Source organism: Nerophis ophidion, linkage group LG18 (genome assembly GCF_033978795.1).
Source record: "Nerophis ophidion isolate RoL-2023_Sa linkage group LG18, RoL_Noph_v1.0, whole genome shotgun sequence".
Classification (NCBI taxonomy): domain Eukaryota; kingdom Metazoa; phylum Chordata; class Actinopteri; order Syngnathiformes; family Syngnathidae; genus Nerophis; species Nerophis ophidion.
The window spans coordinates 42,753,139-42,774,373 of record NC_084628.1 but is presented as its reverse complement, the minus strand read 5'-3'; the positions used below and the strand labels follow the sequence as shown (position 1 = coordinate 42,774,373).

Here is a 21,235-nt window from a genome sequence, read left to right as displayed (position 1 = left end):
TGCTGTATAATAACTGTATTTATGTTATTCACATGTGAATAATGCTGTATAATAGACTGTATTTATATTATTCACATGTTAATAATGCTGTATAATAGACTGTATTTATGTTATTCACATGTGAATAATGCTGTATAATAACTGTATTTATGTTATTCATATGTGAATAATGCTGTATAATAGACCGTATTTATATTATTCACATGTGAATAATGCTGTATAATAGACTGTATTTATATTATTCACATGTGAATAATGCTGTATAATACTGTATTTAAATTATTCACATGTGAATAATGCTGCATAATAGACTGTATTTATATTATTCACATGTGAATAATGCTGTATAATAGACTGTATTTATATTATTCACATGTGAATAATGCTGTATAATAGACTGTATTTATGTTATTCACATGTGAATAATGCTGTATAATACTGTATTTAAATTATTCACATGTGAATAATGCTGTATAATAGACTGTATTTATATTATTCACATGTGAATAATGCTGTATAATAGAGTGTATTTATGTTATTCACATGTGAATAATTCTGTATAATAGACTGTATTCATATTATTCACATGTGAATAATGCTGTATAATAGACTGTATTTATATTATTCACATGTGAATAATGCTGTATAATAGACTGTATTTATATTATTCACATGTAAATAATGCTGTATAATAGACTATGTACATTATTCATATGTGAATAATGCTGTATAATAGACTGTATGTATGTTATTCACATGTGAATAATTCTGTATAACAGACTGTATTTATATTATTCACATGTGAATAATGCTGTATAATAGACTGTATTTATATTATTCACATGTGAAAAATGCTGTATAATAGACTGTATTTATATTATTCACATGTAAATAATGCTGTATAATAGACTATGTACATTATTCATATGTGAATAATGCTGTATAATAGACTGTATTTATATTCACATGTGAATAATGCTGTATAATAGACTGTAATTTATATTATTCACATGTGAATAATGCTCTATAATAGACTGTATGTATGTTATTCACATGTGAATAATTCTGTATAATAGACTGTATTTATGTTATTCACATGTGAATAATGCTGTATAATAACTGTATTTATGTTATTCATATGTGAATAATGCTGTATAATAGACTGTATTTATATTATTCACATGTGAATAATGCTGTATAATAGACTGTATTTATATTATTCACATGTTAATAATGCTGTATAATAGACTGTATTTATGTTATTCACATGTGAATAATGCTGTATAATAACTGTATTTATGTTATTCACATGTGAATAATGCTGTATAATAACTGTATTTATGTTATTCACATGTGAATAATGCTGTATAATAGACTGTATTTATATTATTCACATGTTAATAATGCTGTATAATAGACTGTATTTATGTTATTCACATGTGAATAATGCTGTATAATAACTGTATTTATGTTATTCATATGTGAATAATGCTGTATAATAGACCGTATTTATATTATTCACATGTGAATAATGCTGTATAATAGACTGTATTTATATTATTCACATGTGAATAATGCTGTATAATACTGTATTTAAATTATTCACATGTGAATAATGCTGCATAATAGACTGTATTTATATTATTCACATGTGAATAATGCTGTATAATAGACTGTATTTATATTATTCACATGTGAATAATGCTGTATAATAGACTGTATTTATGTTATTCACATGTGAATAATGCTGTATAATACTGTATTTAAATTATTCACATGTGAATAATGCTGTATAATAGACTGTATTTATATTATTCACATGTGAATAATGCTGTATAATAGAGTGTATTTATGTTATTCACATGTGAATAATTCTGTATAATAGACTGTATTCATATTATTCACATGTGAATAATGCTGTATAATAGACTGTATTTATATTATTCACATGTGAATAATGCTGTATAATAGACTGTATTTATATTATTCACATGTAAATAATGCTGTATAATAGACTATGTACATTATTCATATGTGAATAATGCTGTATAATAGACTGTATGTATGTTATTCACATGTGAATAATTCTGTATAACAGACTGTATTTATATTATTCACATGTGAATAATGCTGTATAATAGACTGTATTTATATTATTCACATGTGAAAAATGCTGTATAATAGACTGTATTTATATTATTCACATGTAAATAATGCTGTATAATAGACTATGTACATTATTCATATGTGAATAATGCTGTATAATAGACTGTATTTATATTCACATGTGAATAATGCTGTATAATAGACTGTAATTTATATTATTCACATGTGAATAATGCTCTATAATAGACTGTATGTATGTTATTCACATGTGAATAATTCTGTATAATAGACTGTATTTATGTTATTCACATGTGAATAATGCTGTATAATAACTGTATTTATGTTATTCATATGTGAATAATGCTGTATAATAGACTGTATTTATATTATTCACATGTGAATAATGCTGTATAATAGACTGTATTTATATTATTCACATGTTAATAATGCTGTATAATAGACTGTATTTATGTTATTCACATGTGAATAATGCTGTATAATAACTGTATTTATGTTATTCACATGTGAATAATGCTGTATAATAACTGTATTTATGTTATTCACATGTGAATAATGCTGTATAATAGACTGTATTTATATTATTCACATGTTAATAATGCTGTATAATAGACTGTATTTATGTTATTCACATGTGAATAATGCTGTATAATAACTGTATTTATGTTATTCATATGTGAATAATGCTGTATAATAGACCGTATTTATATTATTCACATGTGAATAATGCTGTATAATAGACTGTATTTATATTATTCACATGTGAATAATGCTGTATAATACTGTATTTAAATTATTCACATGTGAATAATGCTGCATAATAGACTGTATTTATATTATTCACATGTGAATAATGCTGTATAATAGACTGTATTTATATTATTCACATGTGAATAATGCTGTATAATAGACTGTATTTATGTTATTCACATGTGAATAATGCTGTATAATACTGTATTTAAATTATTCACATGTGAATAATGCTGTATAATAGACTGTATTTATATTATTCACATGTGAATAATGCTGTATAATAGACTATTTATATTCACATGTGAATAATTCTGTATAATAGACTGTATTTATATTATTCACATGTGAATAATGCTGTATAATAGACTGTATTTATGTTATTCACATGTGAATAATGCTGTATAATAACTGTATTTATGTTATTCATATGTGAATAATGCTGTATAATAGACTGTATTTATATTATTCACATGTGAATAATGCTGTATAATAGACTGTATTTATATTATTCACATGTTAATAATGCTGTATAATAGACTGTATTTATGTTATTCACATGTGAATAATGCTGTATAATAACTGTATTTATGTTATTCATATGTGAATAATTCTGTATAATAGACTGTATTTATATTATTCACATGTGAATAATGCTGTATAATAGACTGTATTTATATTATTCACATGTGAATAATGCTGTATAATACTGTATTTATATTATTCACATGTGAATAATGCTGCATAATAGACTGTATTTATATTATTCACATGTGAATAATGCTGTATAATAGACTGTATTTATATTATTCACATGTGAATAATGCTGTATAATAGACTGTATTTATGTTATTCACATGTGAATAATGCTGTATAATACTGTATTTAAATTATTCACATGTGAATAATGCTGTATAATAGACTGTATTTATATTATTCACATGTGAATAATGCTGTATAATAGACTGTATTTATATTCACATGTGAATAATTCTGTATAATAGACTGTATTTATATTATTCACATGTGAATAATGCTGTATAATAGACTGTATTTATGTTATTCACATGTGAATAATGCTGTATAATAACTGTATTTATGTTATTCATATGTGAATAATGCTGTATAATAGACTGTATTTATATTATTCACATGTGAATAATGCTGTATAATAGACTGTATTTATATTATTCACATGTTAATAATGCTGTATAATAGACTGTATTTATGTTATTCACATGTGAATAATGCTGTATAATAACTGTATTTATGTTATTCATATGTGAATAATTCTGTATAATAGACTGTATTTATATTATTCACATGTGAATAATGCTGTATAATAGACTGTATTTATATTATTCACATGTGAATAATGCTGTATAATACTGTATTTATATTATTCACATGTGAATAATGCTGCATAATAGACTGTATTTATATTATTCACATGTGAATAATGCTGTATAATAGACTGTATTTATATTATTCACATGTGAATAATGCTGTATAATACTGTATTTATACTATTCACATGTGAATAATGCTGTATAATAGACTGTATTTATATTATTCACATGTGAATAATGCTTGTATAATAGACTGTATTTATGTTATTCACATGTGAATAATGCTGTATAATACTGTATTTAAATTATTCACATGTGAATAATGCTGTATAATAGACTGTATTTATATTATTCACATGTGAATACTGCTGTATAATAGACTGTATTTATATTATTCACATGTGAATAATGCTGTATAATAGACTGTATTTATATTATTCACATGTGAATAATGCTGTATAATACACTGTATTTATATTATTCACATGTGAATAATGCTGTATAATAGACTGTATTTATATTATTCACATGTGAATAATGCTGTATAATAGACTATTCTATTCTATTCACTGGGTGGATGAAATGTTTGTACACTAAGACAATGTTTGTACAAAAAAGCATATTTTTATTTGGTGTGTGGTTAATAAATCGACAAGTGTGTACTATAAGGGGTTTGTAAATTAATGTTCCTCTGTAGTTTCACACTAGACAGCTTTGCTAAATCATCTGCAGGCGAGCTCGATTATGGTTTGTTCGTACAACACTTAAAACCTTTAGTATATCAGTATGTGGAATTAAATGATGGATTGGATTAAGCTAAGAAATGTACTGATATGATCCACTTCAAGAAACTCTTCAAAATAAAGTGTTTACAAAGAAGAAGAACCAAGATAAGTATTCTGAATTCATTTCATCCATCCATTCATTTCCTAGATAATCTTACTCATCTCACCATATGAAATGTAACTTACTTCACCGAGAAACATTTATTTATTTTTTATTGTGATAACTTATGGAGTACATTGTGGATAAATTAAGAACAGGAAGTGATCAAAAGTTCTAGCAACTTTTATGTAAAAGAAAAGGAGTGGGATTAAATAGGGGTGTAAAGGTACGTGTATTTGTACTGAACCGTTTCGGTACGGGGGTTCCGGTTCGGTTCGGAGTTGAACCGACGGGTTTCCACACGGACATATTAGGTAGCGCACCGCACGTTGTGTAAACAATGCAGAGCGAGGCACAACACATGGCATGCTAGCAGCGACCAGGCTAGGACAACATGCAAAAGCCAGAGCTGGAAGACCCTCCTGCCTCGTTAACATCTCCCCTTTGGGAACACTTTGGCTTCGCGGTGCGAAACAACAATGGAGGACGGAGGTTTGCCGACATTGTTCAGCAGCAGTAGGGTACGCTTCTGCCAACACGTCAAACATGCTAAGTCAAGCTCACTGTAAGGAAGCGAAAGAGGAGCGTGGTACAAACACCGCATTCAAGCAGCCTCTCCTTGGCTAGCCAGGCAGGGCTAAAGCAATAACAAATGTTTTTATAGCAGCACATTTAAGACCATCCATCCATCCATTTTCTACCGCTTGTCCCGTTCGGGGTCGCGGGGGGTTGCTGTATTGCAGGGGTCACCAACGTGGTGCCCGCGGGCACCAGGTAACCCGTAAGGACCAGATGAGTCGCCCGCTGGCCTGTTCTAAAAATAGCTCAAATAGCAGCACTTACCAGTGAGCTGCCTCTATTTTTTTTTATTTTATTTATTTACTAGCAAGCTGGTCTCGCTTTGCTTGGCATTTTTAATTCTAAGAGACACAAAACTCAAACAGAATTTGAAAATCCAAGAAAATATTTTAAAGACTTGGTCTTCACTTGTTTAAATAAATGCATTTATTTTTTAACTTTGCTTCTTATAACTTTCAGAAAGACAATTTTAGAGAAAAAATACAACCTTAAAAATGATTTTAAGAATTTTTAAACACATATACCTTTTTACCTTTTAAATTCCTTCCTCTTCTTTCCTGACAATTTAAATCAATGTTCAAGTAAATAATTTTTTTTATTGTAAAGAATAATAAATATATTTTAATTTAATTCTTCATTTTAGCTTCTGTTTTTTTGACAAACAATATTTGTGAAATATTTGTTCAAACTTATTATGCTTAAAAATAAATAAAAAATATTCTGGCAAATCTACAACATCTTTAGAATCAAATTTAAATCTTATTTCTAAGTCTTTTACATTTATTTTAATATTTTTGTTCTGGAAAATCTACAAGAAATAATGACTTGTCTTTGTTAGAAATATAGCTTGGTCCAATTTGTTATATATTCAAACAAAATGCAGATTGGATTTTAACCTATTTAAAACATGTCATCAAAATTCTAAAATTAATCTTAATCAGGGAAAATTACTAATGATGTTCCATAAATTATTTTTTTAATTTTTTCCAAAACATTCGAATTAGCTTGTTTTTCTCTTCCTTTTTTCGGTTGAATTTTGAATTTTAAAGAGTCGAAATTGACGATAAACTATGTTTCAAAATTTATTTATTTTTTTCCCTGTTTTCTTCTCTTTTAAACCGTTCAACCGTAAAAGGAAAAAAAATGCACGACGTAATGACGGACAGAAATCTCATATTTTTTAATATATATATATATAGATTTATTTATTAAGGTAAATTGAGAAAATTGGCTATTTTTGGCAATTTATTTAAATGTGTATCAAACTGGTAGCCCTTCGCATTAATCAGTACCCAAGAAGTAACTCTTGGTTACAAATAGGTTGGTGACCCCTGCTGTATTGCATTAAAACTATATTTTGACCCACTTCTATGGTGGAAGAACAATAAGCCCATATATCTTTGTTGCACTTTTTATATGTAGAAGAAAAGTTTTGTAATTTATTTTGTTCTGAGCAACAACTTGAGGCAGTTTATTGTTGATGAAAGTGGACCCCGACTTAAACAAGTTGAAAAACTTATTGGGGTGTTACCATTTAGTGGTCAATTGTACGGAATATTTAGTGTTCTGTGCAATCTACTAATAAAAGTTTATATCAATCAATCAAAAAAAGCACTTTATATGTAGAAAGGTTTTGTTAAGAAACCATTCTGAGCCTTATCTTATTTAGTTTTTAATTTATATATGTTGACCACATTGACCCTGGCAATGGACCTTGTGTGTATACAGTATGTGTCTTATGGCATTGTTTACAAATTTGGTAAATATATAACCAAAAAATGTATATTTTGTTGTTTTCTTACTGTACCGAACCGTGACCTCTAAACCGAGGTACGTACTGAACCGACATTTTTGTGTACCGTTACACTCTAGGATTAAATAAGCTCTGCTTCTTCCTACTTTTTTTCCGACATGTTGAATAGAGAAACTGTAAATTGTGATGCATCATGTCGTATGCTTGCATGCTCCAAATGATCTCAAACTGTGACGATTCCTCAGCTTTGCTAACCTGGGCATCCAGTGTGTGACGAGGAGAGAACTGGACATCTCACTTCAGAGGAGAAAAAGCCAGAATATTGACCCCTTTCAAAGTAAGACCCACACAGTCTCACTTCAGGCCTGCTTCAACACCGTGTCATGGTTTGGTCTTCCTCCAGCTGGTCACTCCAAGGGCATCGAGGACATGGACATGAACGCGGTGCGTCTGTGTTTCCAGTCTGAACTGGAGTGGGAGGACGGCAGGACGGACAGCCTCAGCCCCGTGGTGTCCAACCCCGTCTATGACAAAAGTAGGAAACACGTCGGCGACTAACTTGGAATTGTGTGCTGTTGTAAAACAAAGGTCCCCATTTATTTAAACAAGACCTTAGACCATGGGCAGAGGTGGGTAGTAACGCGCTACATTTTCTCCGTTACATTTACTTGAGTAACTTTTGGGATAAATTGTACTTCTAAGAGTAGTTTTTATGCAACATACTTTTACTTTTACTTGAGTATATTCATAGAGAAAAAACGCTACTTTTACTCCGCTCCATTTATCTACATTCAGCTCGCTACTCGCTACCTTTTTTTTTTATCGATCTATTAATGTTTGTTTTGGTTTTCAAAGTAGGATCTACGCATGCCTGTTTTTCACCAATCACATGCAGTCACAGAGCCAGGCGGTCACGTGACCGTCACACGTAAAACCCGACTTAAACAAGTTGAAAAACTTATTGGGGTGTTACCATTTAGTGGTCAATTGTGCGGAATATGTACTGTACTGTGCTATCTAATAATACATGTTTCAATCATCCATCCATCCATCCATTTTCTACCGCTTATTCCCTTTCGGGGTCGCGGGGGGCGCTGGCGCCTATCTCAGCTACAATCGGGCGGAAGGCAGGGTACACCCTGGACAAGTCGCCACCTCATCGCAGGGCCAACACAGATAGACAGACAACATTCACACTCACATTCACACACTAGGGCCAATTTAGTGTTGCCAATCAACCTATCCCCAGGTGCATGTCTTTGGAAGTGGGAGGAAGCCGGAGTACCCGGAGGGAACCCACACATTCACGGGGAGAACATGCAAACTCCACACAGAAAGATCCCGAGCCTGGATTTGAACCCAGGACTGCAGGACCTTCGTATTGTGAGGCAGACGCACTAACCCCTCTGCCACCGTGAAGCCCATGTTTCAATCAATCAATCAAAAGTGTAAAGGAAAAAAGACACTTTTTATTTCAACCGTACTTCCCGTCAAAAGCCTAAAGACTGATCGCACACTTCCTGTCTTCACAATAAAAGTGCCGCTCCATCGCGCCTGCACTAACAAAATAAGAGTCTCCGAAAGCCAGCGCTAGCAAGCTACGGAGTTTGCCGCCAATGTATTTCTTGTAAAGTGTAGAAAACGAATATGGAAGCTGGACAAATAAAATGCCAAAAACCAACAACTTTTATGTGGTATTAGACAGAAAATAGGAACTTTTTTTCTTCTCCATTTGAAAATGTGGACATTATCAGCACTATACTGTCTGATTCCAATCAATGCAAGTCATCAGAATCAGGTAATACACCAACTTATATTCTTGTCTTCATGAAAGATAGGAATCTATATGTTAAACATGCATGTATATTCATTAAAACACCTTCAACATGTCAACAAAAACGGCAAAATAAATAAATATAAATTATATACAGTATATATATATATATATATATATATATATATATGTGTGTGTATATGAGGTAGATCACCTCGACTTGGTCATTTATTAAGTAATTGATTAACGTTGAAAAACTTATTGGGGTGTTACCATTTAGTGGTCAAATGTACAGAATATGTACTGTACTGTGCAATCTACTAATACATGTTTCAATCAATCAATCAATCAAATCAATAAATGCCTACTGAGCCTATGGTGCTGTTAAGTTATTGTGGCTCAATTTGCCTTATTTTTTTTAAATTTAATGTACTAATATTTAATATATATTATTTTTTTAGTTGCTTAAGATATATTCCTGGCTCTGAATTTGTTCATTGCTATTTTTGTGCATTACTTGTTGCCGTAATCATTAAACAAACAGGTTACTCATCAGTTACTCAGTACTTGAGTAGTTTTTTCACAACATACTTTTTACTTTTACTCAAGTAAATATTTGGGTGACTACTCCTTACTTTGACTTGAGTAATAAATCTTTAAAGTAACGGTACTCTTACTTGAGTACAATTTCTGGCTACTCTACCCACCTCTGCCCAGGGGTGTCAAACTCAAATACAGAGTGGGCCAAAATTTAAAACGGAACGAAGCCGCGGGCCGAGGTTGAACAAATTAATCCTTTAATAGGGACCCAAACAAGTTTTGAATTGAATATTGACCAAGCAAGGCTTATATAACTTTATAGTGACATGCAAAATCGAGTTTAAAATAATAATAATAATTAAAAAATATCAATGGCATATCAAATAAAATAAAAATACAAATTGAATGCCTCTTTTCGGCGGCGGGTTTGAGTTGGGGCGGGGTTTGGTGGTAGCTGGGGTGTATATTGTAGCGTCCCGGAAGAGTTCGGGTGTGTTTATTTATTTATTTTATTTATTTATTTATTTCGGCAATCTTCACATAAAGCAAAGAACAACAACAAAAAAAGAAGAAAAAAAAAACACTCATTTGAGCAATGACTGAGCCGAAAGGTTGTAGGTTGAAGCAACGCTTATATAAACCTACCCCATCACAACAAGAACAAGGTTAAAAATATATAAAATCTAAAACATGCTTCACTTTATTACTTTTTTTTTAAACAATATATAAGCAACAAATATGCAGCACACGTCTCATATACGCAGCTTAACATTTAAATCAAACATATACATTTGTACAATTTTATATATATATATATATATATATATACACAATTCATTTAAATTCCATATGTTTATGTTGTGTTACGGTGCGGATGTTCTCCCGAAATGTGTTTGTCATTCTTGTTTGCTGTGGGTTCACTGTGTGGCGTATATTTGTAACAGTGTTAAAGTTGTTTATACGGCCACCCTCAGCGTGACCTGTATGGCTGTTGACCAAGTATGCCTTGCATTCACTTGTGTGTGTGTGTATGAGCCGCATATATTATGTGAGTGGGCCGGCATGCTGTTTGTATGGAGGAAAAGCGAACGTGGCGACATGTAGAGAACGCCAAAGGCCCGCCCCCAATATTATTGTCCAGGTGGAAATCCGGGAGGAGCACTGAACTTCGGGAGTCTCCCTGGAAAATCGGGAGGGTTGACGAGTATGAGTATTAGTGGTGAATGTGGTGTTACAGCAGCGGGTCAGCTCTAATGTTCATTTGATATTGCCTCAAGGGCCAAATGAAATTACACAGTGGGCCAGATTTGGCCCGCGAACCAGAGTTTGACACCAATGCCTTAGACAATGGATCAAGCTGAAGTTCAATCAATCAATCAATGTTTACTTATATAGCCCTAAGTCATGAGTGTCTCAAAGGGCTGCACAAGCCACAACGACATCCTCGGCTCAGATCCCACATAAGGGCAAGGAAAAACTCAACCCAATGGGACAATGGAGGAGCAACCGGTGCAATGGACGTCAAGGGGATCTAGTGTAATATTGTGAGAGTCCACTAAAACCTTAATTCTAGCCTGATTTAGCCATTCCTTTACCACTTATGACGTATGTTTGGGGTCATTGTCCTGTTGGAACACCCAACTGTGCCCAAGACCCAACCTCTGGGCTGATGATTTTAGCTTGTCCTGAAGAATTTTCATTGTCCCATTTACTCTCTGTAAAGCACTAGTTCTATTGGCAGCATAATACTACCACCACCATGCTTGACAGTAGGGATGGTGTTTCAGGATTAAAGGCCTCACCTTTTCTCCTCCAAACATTCCACTTTTGAGGTGTGTTTGGGGTCATTGTCCTGTTGGAACACCCAACTGCGCCCAAGACCCAACCTCGGTTGTCCTGAAGAATTTGGAGGTGAAGCCTAGAACATACTACCACCACCATGCTTGACGGTAGGCATGGTGTTTCAGGATTAAAGGTCTCACCTTTTCTCCTCCAAACATTCCACTTTTGACATGTGTTTGGGGTCATTGTCCTGTTGGAACACCCAACTGTGCCCAAGACCCAACATCTGGGCTGATGATTTTAGCTTGTCCTGAAGAATTTGGGTGGTAATCCTCCTTTTTCATTGTCCCATTTACTCTCTGTAAAGCACCAGTTCTATTGGCAGCAAAACAGGTCCAGAGCATAGTACTACCACCACCGTGCTTGACGGCAGGCATGGTGTTTCGGGATTAAAGGTCTCACCTTTTCTCCTCCAAACATACCACTTTTGACATGTGTTTGGGGTCATTGTCCTGTTGGATCACCCAACTGTGCCCAAGACCCAACCTTGGTTGTCCTGAAGAATTTGGAGGTGAAGCCTAGAGCATGATACTACCACCACCATGCTTGACGGTAGGCATGGTGTTTCGGGATTAAAGGCCTCACTTTTTCTCCTCCAAACATATTGCTGGGTATTGTGGCCAAACAGCTCACTTTTTGTATCATCTGACATCACATGGACAAAGATAAGACCTTCTGGAGGAAAGTTCTGTTTATTGCCCCTGGCTAAAATTTTTTTAGCCAGGGGTCAAAAAGGGGTCAAAAAGTTCGGGGACCTCGGATCTAGGTGTTTGATGTAGCTGAGGTCAGATGATTTAATTTCATGTTGATCTTTGCGATATTTGACACAAAGCAATCAAGATGCATCGGGTGAAAGGTCGCGTTTATTTAGTTTGGTCCACAGTTTTCTCAGTTGCAACCTTGATCCCAGTTGATACTTACACATGCTACCGTTGCTTTTGTCCGTCAGAGGCAACCACCACATCGCAGTTAAAAATCAGCCAGTTGAACCAATACAGAGGACCTTGCACTGGCAAGACGGAGATCTACATGCTGTGTGACAAAGTGCAGAAAGGTATATTACTGTTGTTACTCTTCTCCTGTTTGTCAATTTCCACCAAAAGAGCACTTTTGCCTTCATCATTCGCAGACGACATCGAGATCATTTTCAGGCGCGGCTCGTGGAAGGCAAACGCCGAGTTTGCCCAGACGGACGTCCACCGGCAGATAGCCATCGTGTTTAAAACCCCGCCCTACTGTGACCAGGACATCACGGAGGAAGTGGACGTCAGCGTCACGCTACGCCGTCTCTCAGACCAGATCGAGAGCGAGCCCATCAGCTTCACCTACTCGCCAGACAACACAGGTCAGTTCACACGGACGTACTTTTACAGGGTCGTCTTATATACTGGCCGAACACTGTGTTGTAAGCGTTTCCCACCATTTTCAATGCTAGATTTGATTAAATTTGATGGGACGGCGTGGCGCAGTGGGAGAGTGGCCGTTCAAATCCCACCTAGTACCAACCTCGTCACGTCCGTTGTGTCCTGAGCAAGACACTTCACCCTTGCTCCTGATGGTTGCTGGTTGGCGCCTTGCATGGCAGCTCCCTCCATCAGTGTGTGAATGTGTGTGTGAATGGGTGAATGTGGAAGTAGTGTCAAAGCGCTTTGAGTACCTTGAAGGTAGAAAAGCGCTATACAAGTACAACCCATTTATCATTTTATTTATTTATTTATAATAAAAAAAAATATTTAGTTCGGAAAAACAAATCCAAACCAGGAATCCCTGACAGAAGTTTTGGTCGAGTCTTACAAACCCCGTTTCCATATGAGTTGGGAAATTGTGTTAGATGTAAATATAAACAGAATACAATGATTTGCAAATCATTTTCAACCCATATTCAGTTGAATATGCTAGAAAAACAACATATTTGATGTTCAAACTCATAAATGCTATTTTTTTTTTTGCAAATAATAATTAACTTAGAATTTCATGGCCGCCAAAGTAGTTGGGAAAGGGCATGTTCGCCACTGTGTTACATCACCTTTTCTTTTAACAACACTCAATAAACGTTTGGGAACTGAGGAAACTAATTGTTGAAGCTTTGAAAGTGGAATTCTTTCCCATTCTTGTTTTATGTAGAGCTTCAGTCCGGGGTCTCCGCTGTCCTATTTTACGCTTCATAATGCACCACACATTTTCCATGGGAGACAGGTCTGGACTGCAGGCGGGCCAGGAAAGTACCCGTACTCTTTTACTACGAAGCCACGCTGTTGTAACACATGCTGAATGTGGCTTGGCATTGTCTTGCTGAAATAAGCAGGGGCGTCCATGAAAAAGACGGCGCTTAGATGGCAGCATATGTTGTTCCAAAACCTGTATGTACCTTTCAGCATTAATGGTGCCTTCACAGATGTGTAAGTTACCCATGCCTTGGGCACTAATGCACCCCCATACCATCACACATGCTGGCTTTTGAACTTTGCGTCGATAACAGCCTGGATGGTTCGCTTCCCCTTTGGTCCGGATGACACGATGTCGAATATTTCCGAAAACAGTTTGAAATGTGGACTCGTCAGACCACAGAACACTTTTCCACTTTGCATCAGTCCATCTTAGATGATCTCGGGCCCAGAGAAGCCGGCGGCGTTTCTGGATGTTGTTGATAAATGGCTTTCGCTTTGCATGGTAGAGCTTTAACTTGCACTTACAGATGTAGTGACCAACTGTATTTAGTGACAGTGGGTTTTCTGAAGTGTTCCTGAGCCCATGTGGTGATATCCTTTAGAGATTGATGTCTGTTTTGATACAGTGCCGTCTGAGGGATCGAAGGTCACGGTCATTCAATGTTGGTTTCCGGCCATGCCGCTTACGTGGAGTGATTTCTCCAGATTCTCTGAACCTTTTGATGATATTATGGAGCGTAGATGTTGAAATCCCTAAATTTCTTGCACTTTGAGAAAGGTTGTTCTTAAACTGTTTGACTATTTGCTCACACAGTTGTGGACAAAGGGGTGTACCTCGCCCCATCCTTTCTTGTGAAAGACTGAGCATTTTTTGGGGAATCTGTTTTTATACCCAATCATGGCACCCACCTGTTCCCAATTAGCCTGCACACCTGTGGGATGTTCCAAATAAGTGTTTGATGAGAATTCCTCAACATTTATCAGTATTTATTGCCACCTTTCCCAACTTCTTTCTCACGTGTTGCTGGCATCAAATTCTAAAGTTAATGATTATTTGCAAAAAAAAAAGTTTATGAGTTTGAACATCAAATATGCTTCACGGTGGCAGAGGGGTTAGTGCGTCTGCCTCACAATACGAAGGTCCTGCAGTCCTGGGTTCAAATCCAGGCTCGGGATCTTTCTGTGTGGAGTTTGCATGTTCTCCCCGTGAATGCGTGGGTTCCCTCCGGGTACTCCGGCTTCCTCCCACCTCCAAAGACATGCACCTGGGGATAGGCTCCTCCCACCTCCAAAGACATGCACCTGGGGATAGGTTGATTGGCAACACTAAATGGTCCCTAGTGTGTGAATGTGAGTGTGAATGTTGTCTGTCTATCTGTGTTGGCCCTGCGATGAGGCGACTTGTCCAGGGTGTACCCCGCCTTCCGCCCGATTGTAGCTGAGATAGGCGCCAGCGCAACCCCGAAAGGGAATAAGCGGTAGAAAATGGATGGAACATCAAATATGTTGTCTTTGTAGCATATTCAACTGGCTTGAAAATGATTAGCAAATCATTGTATTCTGTTTATATTTACATCTAACACAATTTCCCAACTCATGTGGAAACGGGGTTTGTAGATTTCGTGCTCTTTTCTTGTTCAGCGGAATTCACAGACCACACCAAACAGACCAATGACAAAAAAAATGTCCAGGCCGTTTGTATGACAAGCTAGAGGCAGGGATCATGATCATTGAAACAGTCACAACTTAAAGAACATCAAAAGCCTCTCATCAACGACACCGGAACCTGTGACAGAGCTCTTAACCCAAAACACTTGTATCTCAAATCAACGTGAAATGAATTAAAACCCATTTAATTGGTGTGTCCCCCCCCTCCCATGATGCATTGCGTTTACTACTTTTCAAGCACTATGGAATGTAGCCCAAACAACTACCGTATTTTTCGGAGTATAAGTCGCTCCGGAGTATAAGTCACACCTGCCGAAAATGCATAATAAAGAAGGAAAAAAACATATATACGTCGCACCGGAGTATAAGTCGCATTTTTGGGGGAAATGTATTTGATAAAAGCCAACACCAAAAATAGACATTTGAAAGGCAATTTAAAATAAATAAAGAATAGTGAACAACAGGCTGTGTGTGACGATTGCTGACGTTTTCTTCGTCTCTTCCGCAAATGAGATAAATAATATTATTTGATGTTTTACGGTAATGTGTTAGTAATTTCACACAAAAGTCGCTCCTGAGTATAAGTCGCACCCCCGGCCAAACTATGAAAAAAAATGCGACTTATAGTCCGAAAAATACGGTAACTGCAATAATAATAATAAACAAATGTTTAATGTACCCTAAGATATTTTGTTAAAATAAAGACAATAATGCCATTTTTTGTGGTACCCTTTATTTAGGAAAGTATCAAAAAGTATGGAAACACAATTCGGTACCAGTACCAAAATATTGGAACGCTCTCCCTGACCACCTGAGGGCACCTCAGACTGTGAAGTGTGAATTATATTTATATAGCGCTTTTCTCTAGTGACTCAAAGCGCTTTACATAGTGACGGCGTGGCACAGTGGAAGAGTGGCCGTGCGCAACCTGAGGGTCCCTGGTTCAATCCCCACCTAGTACCAACCTCGTCACGTCCGTTGTGTCCTGAGAAAGACACTTCACCCTTGCTCCTGATGGGTGCTGGTTAGCGCCTCGCATGGCAGCTCCCTCCATCAGTGTGTGAATGTGTGTGTGAATGGGTGAATGTGGAAGTAGTGTCAAAGCGCTTTGAGTACCTTAAAGGTAGAAAAGCGCTAAACAAGTACAACCCATTTATTTATTTAAACCCAATATCTAAGTTACATTTAAACCAGTGTGGGTGGCACCGGGAGCAGGTGGGTAAAGTGTCTTGCCCAAGGACACAACGGCAGTGACTAGGATGGCGGATGCGGGAATCGAACCTGCAACCCTCAAGTTGCTGGCACGGCCACTCTACCAACCGAGCTATAATAATAAACAAATGTTTAATGTACCCTAAGACATTTTGTTAAAATAAAAACAATAATGCCATTTTTTGTGGTACCCTTTATTTAGGAAAGTATCAAAAAGTATGGAAATACAATTTGGTACCGGTTCCAAAATATTGGAACGCTCTCCCTGACCACCTGAGGGCACCTCAGACTGTGAAGTGTGAATTATATTTTTATAGCGCTTTTCTCTAGTGACTCAAAGCGCTTTACATAGTGAAACCCAATATCTAAGTTACATTTAAAGCAGTGTGGGTGGCACTGGGAGCAGGTGGGTAAAGTGTCTTGCCCAAGGACACAACGGCAGTGACTAGGATGGCGGAAGCGGGAATCGAACCTGCAACCCTCAAGTTGCTGGCACGGCCGCTCTACCAACCGAACTATAATAATAAACAAATGTTTAATGTACCCTAAGATATTTTGTTAAAATAAAACCAATAATGCCATTTTTTGTGGTACGCTTTATTTAGGAAAGTTTCAAAAAGTATGGAAATACAATTTGGTACCGGTTCCAAAATATTGGAACGCTCTCCCTGACCACCTGAGGGCACCTCAGACTGTGAAGTGTGAATTATATGTATATAGCGCTTTTCTCTAGTGACTCAAAGCGCTTTACATAGGGAAACCCAATATCTAAGTTACATTGAAAGCCGTGTGGGTGGCACTGGGAGCAGGTGGGTAAAGTGTCTTGCCCAAGGACACAACGGCAGTGAGTAGGATGGCGGAAGCGGGAATCGAACCTGCAACCCTCAAGTTGCTGGCACGGCCACTCTACCAACCAAGCTATAATAATAAACAAATGTTTAATGTACCCTAAGATATTTTGTTAAAATAAAGACAATAATGCCATTTTTTGTGGGACCCTTTATTTAGGAAAGTATCAAAAAGTATGGAAATACAATTTGGTACCGGTACCAAAATATTGGAACGCTCTCCCTGACCACCTGAGGGCACCTCAGACTGTGAAGTGTGAATTATATTTATATAGCGCTTTTCTCTAGTGACTCAAAGCGCTTTACATAGTGACGGCGTGGCGCAGTGGAAGAGTGGCCATGCGCAACCTGAGGGTCCCTGGTTCAATCCCCACCTAATACCAACCTCGTCACGTCCGTTGTGTCCTGAGCAAGACACTTCACCCTTGCTCCTGATGGGTGCTGGTTAGCGCCTTGCATGGCAGCTCCCTCCGTCAGTGTGTGAATGGGTGAATGTGGAAGTAGTGTCAAAGCGCTTTGAGTACCTTGAAGGTAGAAAAGGGCTAAACAAGTACAACCCATTTATTTATTTAAACCCAATATCTAAGTTACATTAGATATTGGCCGCTCTACCAACCGAGCTATAATAATAAACAAATGTTTAATGTACCCTAAGATATTTTGTTAAAATAAAGACAACAATGCCATTTTTTGTGGTACCCTTTATTTAGGAAAGTATCAAAAAGTATGGAAATACAATTTGGTACCAGTTCCAAAATATTGGAACGTTCTCCCTGACCACCTGAGGGCACCTCAGACTGTGGATGCTTTTAAAAAAGGCTTAAAAACCCATCTTTAAAAAAAAAAAAAAAAAAGCCTTTTTATACACATGAATGCTGGTTCTAGCTATTGGGCTGTTTCTAGTTTTATATTTTATTTATTTTTATTACATTTTTATTACTATTTTTTTACACTGTTGCACATTGAGGTTGTTTGCTCAACGTAAAGTGCTTTTTTACAAATAAAATCTATTATTATTATTATGATTTGTATCGGGACAACCCTAGTAATAAGGAAAAGATGGTTTTATGTATCGATGACGCTAAAAAGTGTCTCATGAATTCAGATCCTTATGATGTGAAGCGGAAGAGGAAGATCAAGCCCGATGTCAACTTCCAGGAAAAAGCCAACATAAAAGGTGAGCATGGTCGTCATCAACTTTGCGTGCCTGTTGAGGAAAGTGAAAGCAGGCCTCTCCTCGCAGCCGAGTCAGCACCAGAGCAGACCTTCCACGTCCCTCGAGCCGTCATGTCGCCGAGCGAGAGGCCGTGCTCTGCGCAGGCGGAGATGTGGTACACCGAGTCACAGGACATAGACATGGACACGGAAAACCTCATCAGCCAGCTGCTAGAACTGCTCCCGGACGAGGCCATAGTCTCCGCCATCCCCGCTGGATTCGATCAGGGCCCGGAGGGCGGCCAGGCCCCCTTCGCCAACATGGACGCCAACCTCAACCAGACCTTTGGCTCGTACACCCAGGACTTTTCCCACTACTCGGACTTGCAGTTCAACATGCTGGTCAACGAGAACCGGAACATGCAGCCTGAGACACGGGCCAGCCCGTCCGACGCGGTCCAGGTGAAGACAGAAATCCCACAAGCCGGTGTGGAGGAGTACTTGGACCCCAAAGCAGAGAGTCGGGCAGCGTTGGACTGTAATGATTTATTTCACAAAAGGGAAAAAGCCACACCACAATAGTTTGAGAGGACAACAAAGTACAAACAAGACTGGGACGAAACGTAAACTGAATGCAGATCAGAAGAACAAAAAGTAAATTAGTCTCCACCCAGAATAAACATACCGGAGCTACTGACAGTTCAAAGGAACAGTCAGGTGACGGGTGGGCAAACCACAGGGCTTAAATAAGACCTGCTTGCAAAGTGCAATCAGGTGAGAGATTGTGGCTCCGCCCCCAGAACGCCAAAAAAATTAGCTGTACAACATAAAAGCGGTGAACTGGCACAGCAGTCTGCTGTGACCTGGGAGGGCAGGTGGCACCTGAAATCAGAATCCAGCCATTTTCTGTAAGGTAACAATGTATGCAAACATTTTAGTAGTTACTAGAGCATTTCATAGCAGTCATCACTTGAAAAGGCCATCCATCCATCCATTTTACTCCGCTTATCCGAGGTCGAGAAGCCCAGACTTCCCTCTCCCCAGCCACTTCGTCCAGCAACTCCCGGGGGATCCCGGGCGTTCCCAGGACAGCCAGGAGACATAGTCTTCCCAACGTGTCCTGGGTCTTCCCCTTGGCCTCCTACCGGTTGGAGTGGCGGCTTTACTCTGAGTTCCTCCCGGATGACAGAGCTCCTCACCCTATCTCCTGGCGGAGGTAACTCATTTGGGTCAATTGTACCTGTGATCTTGTCCTTTCGGTCATAGCCTAAAGCTCATGACCATAGGTGAGGATAGGAACGTAGATCGACCGGTAAATTGAGAGCTTTGCCTTCCAGCTCAGCTCCTTCTTCACCACAACGGATCGACACAGCGTCCGCATTACTGAAGACGATCTGTCGATCTCACCATCCACTCTTCCCCCACTCGTGAGCAAGTCTCCTAGGTACTTGAACTCCTCTACTTGGGGCAAGATCTTCTCCCCAACCTAGAGATAGCACTACACCCTTTCTTGGGCGAGAACCATGGACTCGGACTTGGAGGTGCTGATTCTCATCCCAGTCGCGAACCGATCCAGTGAGAGCTGAAGAGCCATCAGGACCACATCATCTGCAAAAAGCAGAGACCTAATCCGGAACACCTCAACTGCGCCTAGAAATTCTGTCCATAAAAGTTATGAACAGAATCTGTGACATAGGCGGAGTCCAACCCTCCCTGGAAACAGGTCCGACTTAACGCCGGCAATGCAGACCAAGCTCTGGCACTGATCCTCCAGGGAGCGGACCTCCACAATCAGACAGTCCGATACCCCATAGTCTCTGAGCACTCCCCACAGGACTTCCCGAGGGACACGGTCCAATGCCTTCTCCAAGTCCACAAAGCACATGTAGACTGGTTGGGCAGCCTCTAGAACCCTGCCCAGACTATAGAGCTGGTCCACAGTTCCACCACCAGGACGAAAAGGCCTTTTAAACCCAAGTTTAAACCATGTCATCGTCCGACCCCAACCCTCGATAGCCAATTTCAGGAAATACTTTGTTTGGCTACCAAATCAAAACCCTGACATTTTTTTTGTGAAGTAACTATTAGTTTGTTGTTGTCAGTGAGGACTTTTTTATGCTAAAATATGCTGGCACTTTTTCCCCTAAACAAGGTTTTTAAACACAAGTTTACACTGAAATACACATGAAAGGTGACTAAGCTTTGGAAAACAATCATTGGGAAAAACAACAGATCACAACGTAGTTCAGGACCTAAATAGAAAGTGGAACGTTCCCATGTAAAAATGTAAATAAATAGTCAAAATGTCACATCTTTTTTTTTGTACTTCTTGTGAAGAAAAAGTACTTTCCACATGTTTGCACCAGCAGTCCGTGTCTCAGCAAGAAAATAACAAACTTCTTCAGTCTTTTGTTGAAGTCAAACCTGATCGGACAAATACTTTATGTCTGGAATAGTCTGAATTATATTCCACTGTTCATTTGTGTCGCCTCACTTTTTAACATTCTGTGAAGCACAGATCTTCACGTCAATGATCCGGTCACCTTCCTCAAGGGAAACCCCACTCAGACATTCTGGGCCGACCTCCA

The 21,235-nt window shown here is 37.7% G+C and overlaps 1 protein-coding gene across 4 annotated transcripts in view; it reads left to right on the top strand.

Annotated features, from left to right (window-relative positions):
• Positions 1-20,956, top strand: part of relb (v-rel avian reticuloendotheliosis viral oncogene homolog B) — a 48,545-nt gene extending 27,589 nt beyond the window's left edge. For 3 of the 4 annotated variants that reach the window (XM_061878146.1, XM_061878148.1, XM_061878149.1), the window contains 5 exons: positions 7,686-7,777; positions 7,844-7,975; positions 12,546-12,650; positions 12,726-12,941; positions 18,598-20,956. In XM_061878146.1, the coding sequence (XP_061734130.1) occupies positions 7,686-7,777; positions 7,844-7,975; positions 12,546-12,650; positions 12,726-12,941; positions 18,598-19,229 (1,177 nt within the window). In that variant the 3' untranslated portion in view covers positions 19,230-20,956. The remainder of the gene's footprint in view (positions 1-7,685; positions 7,778-7,843; positions 7,976-12,545; positions 12,651-12,725; positions 12,942-18,597) is intronic. The other variant, XM_061878147.1, reaches the window with a different exon arrangement.
• The last annotated feature ends 279 nt before the right edge of the window (positions 20,957-21,235 follow it).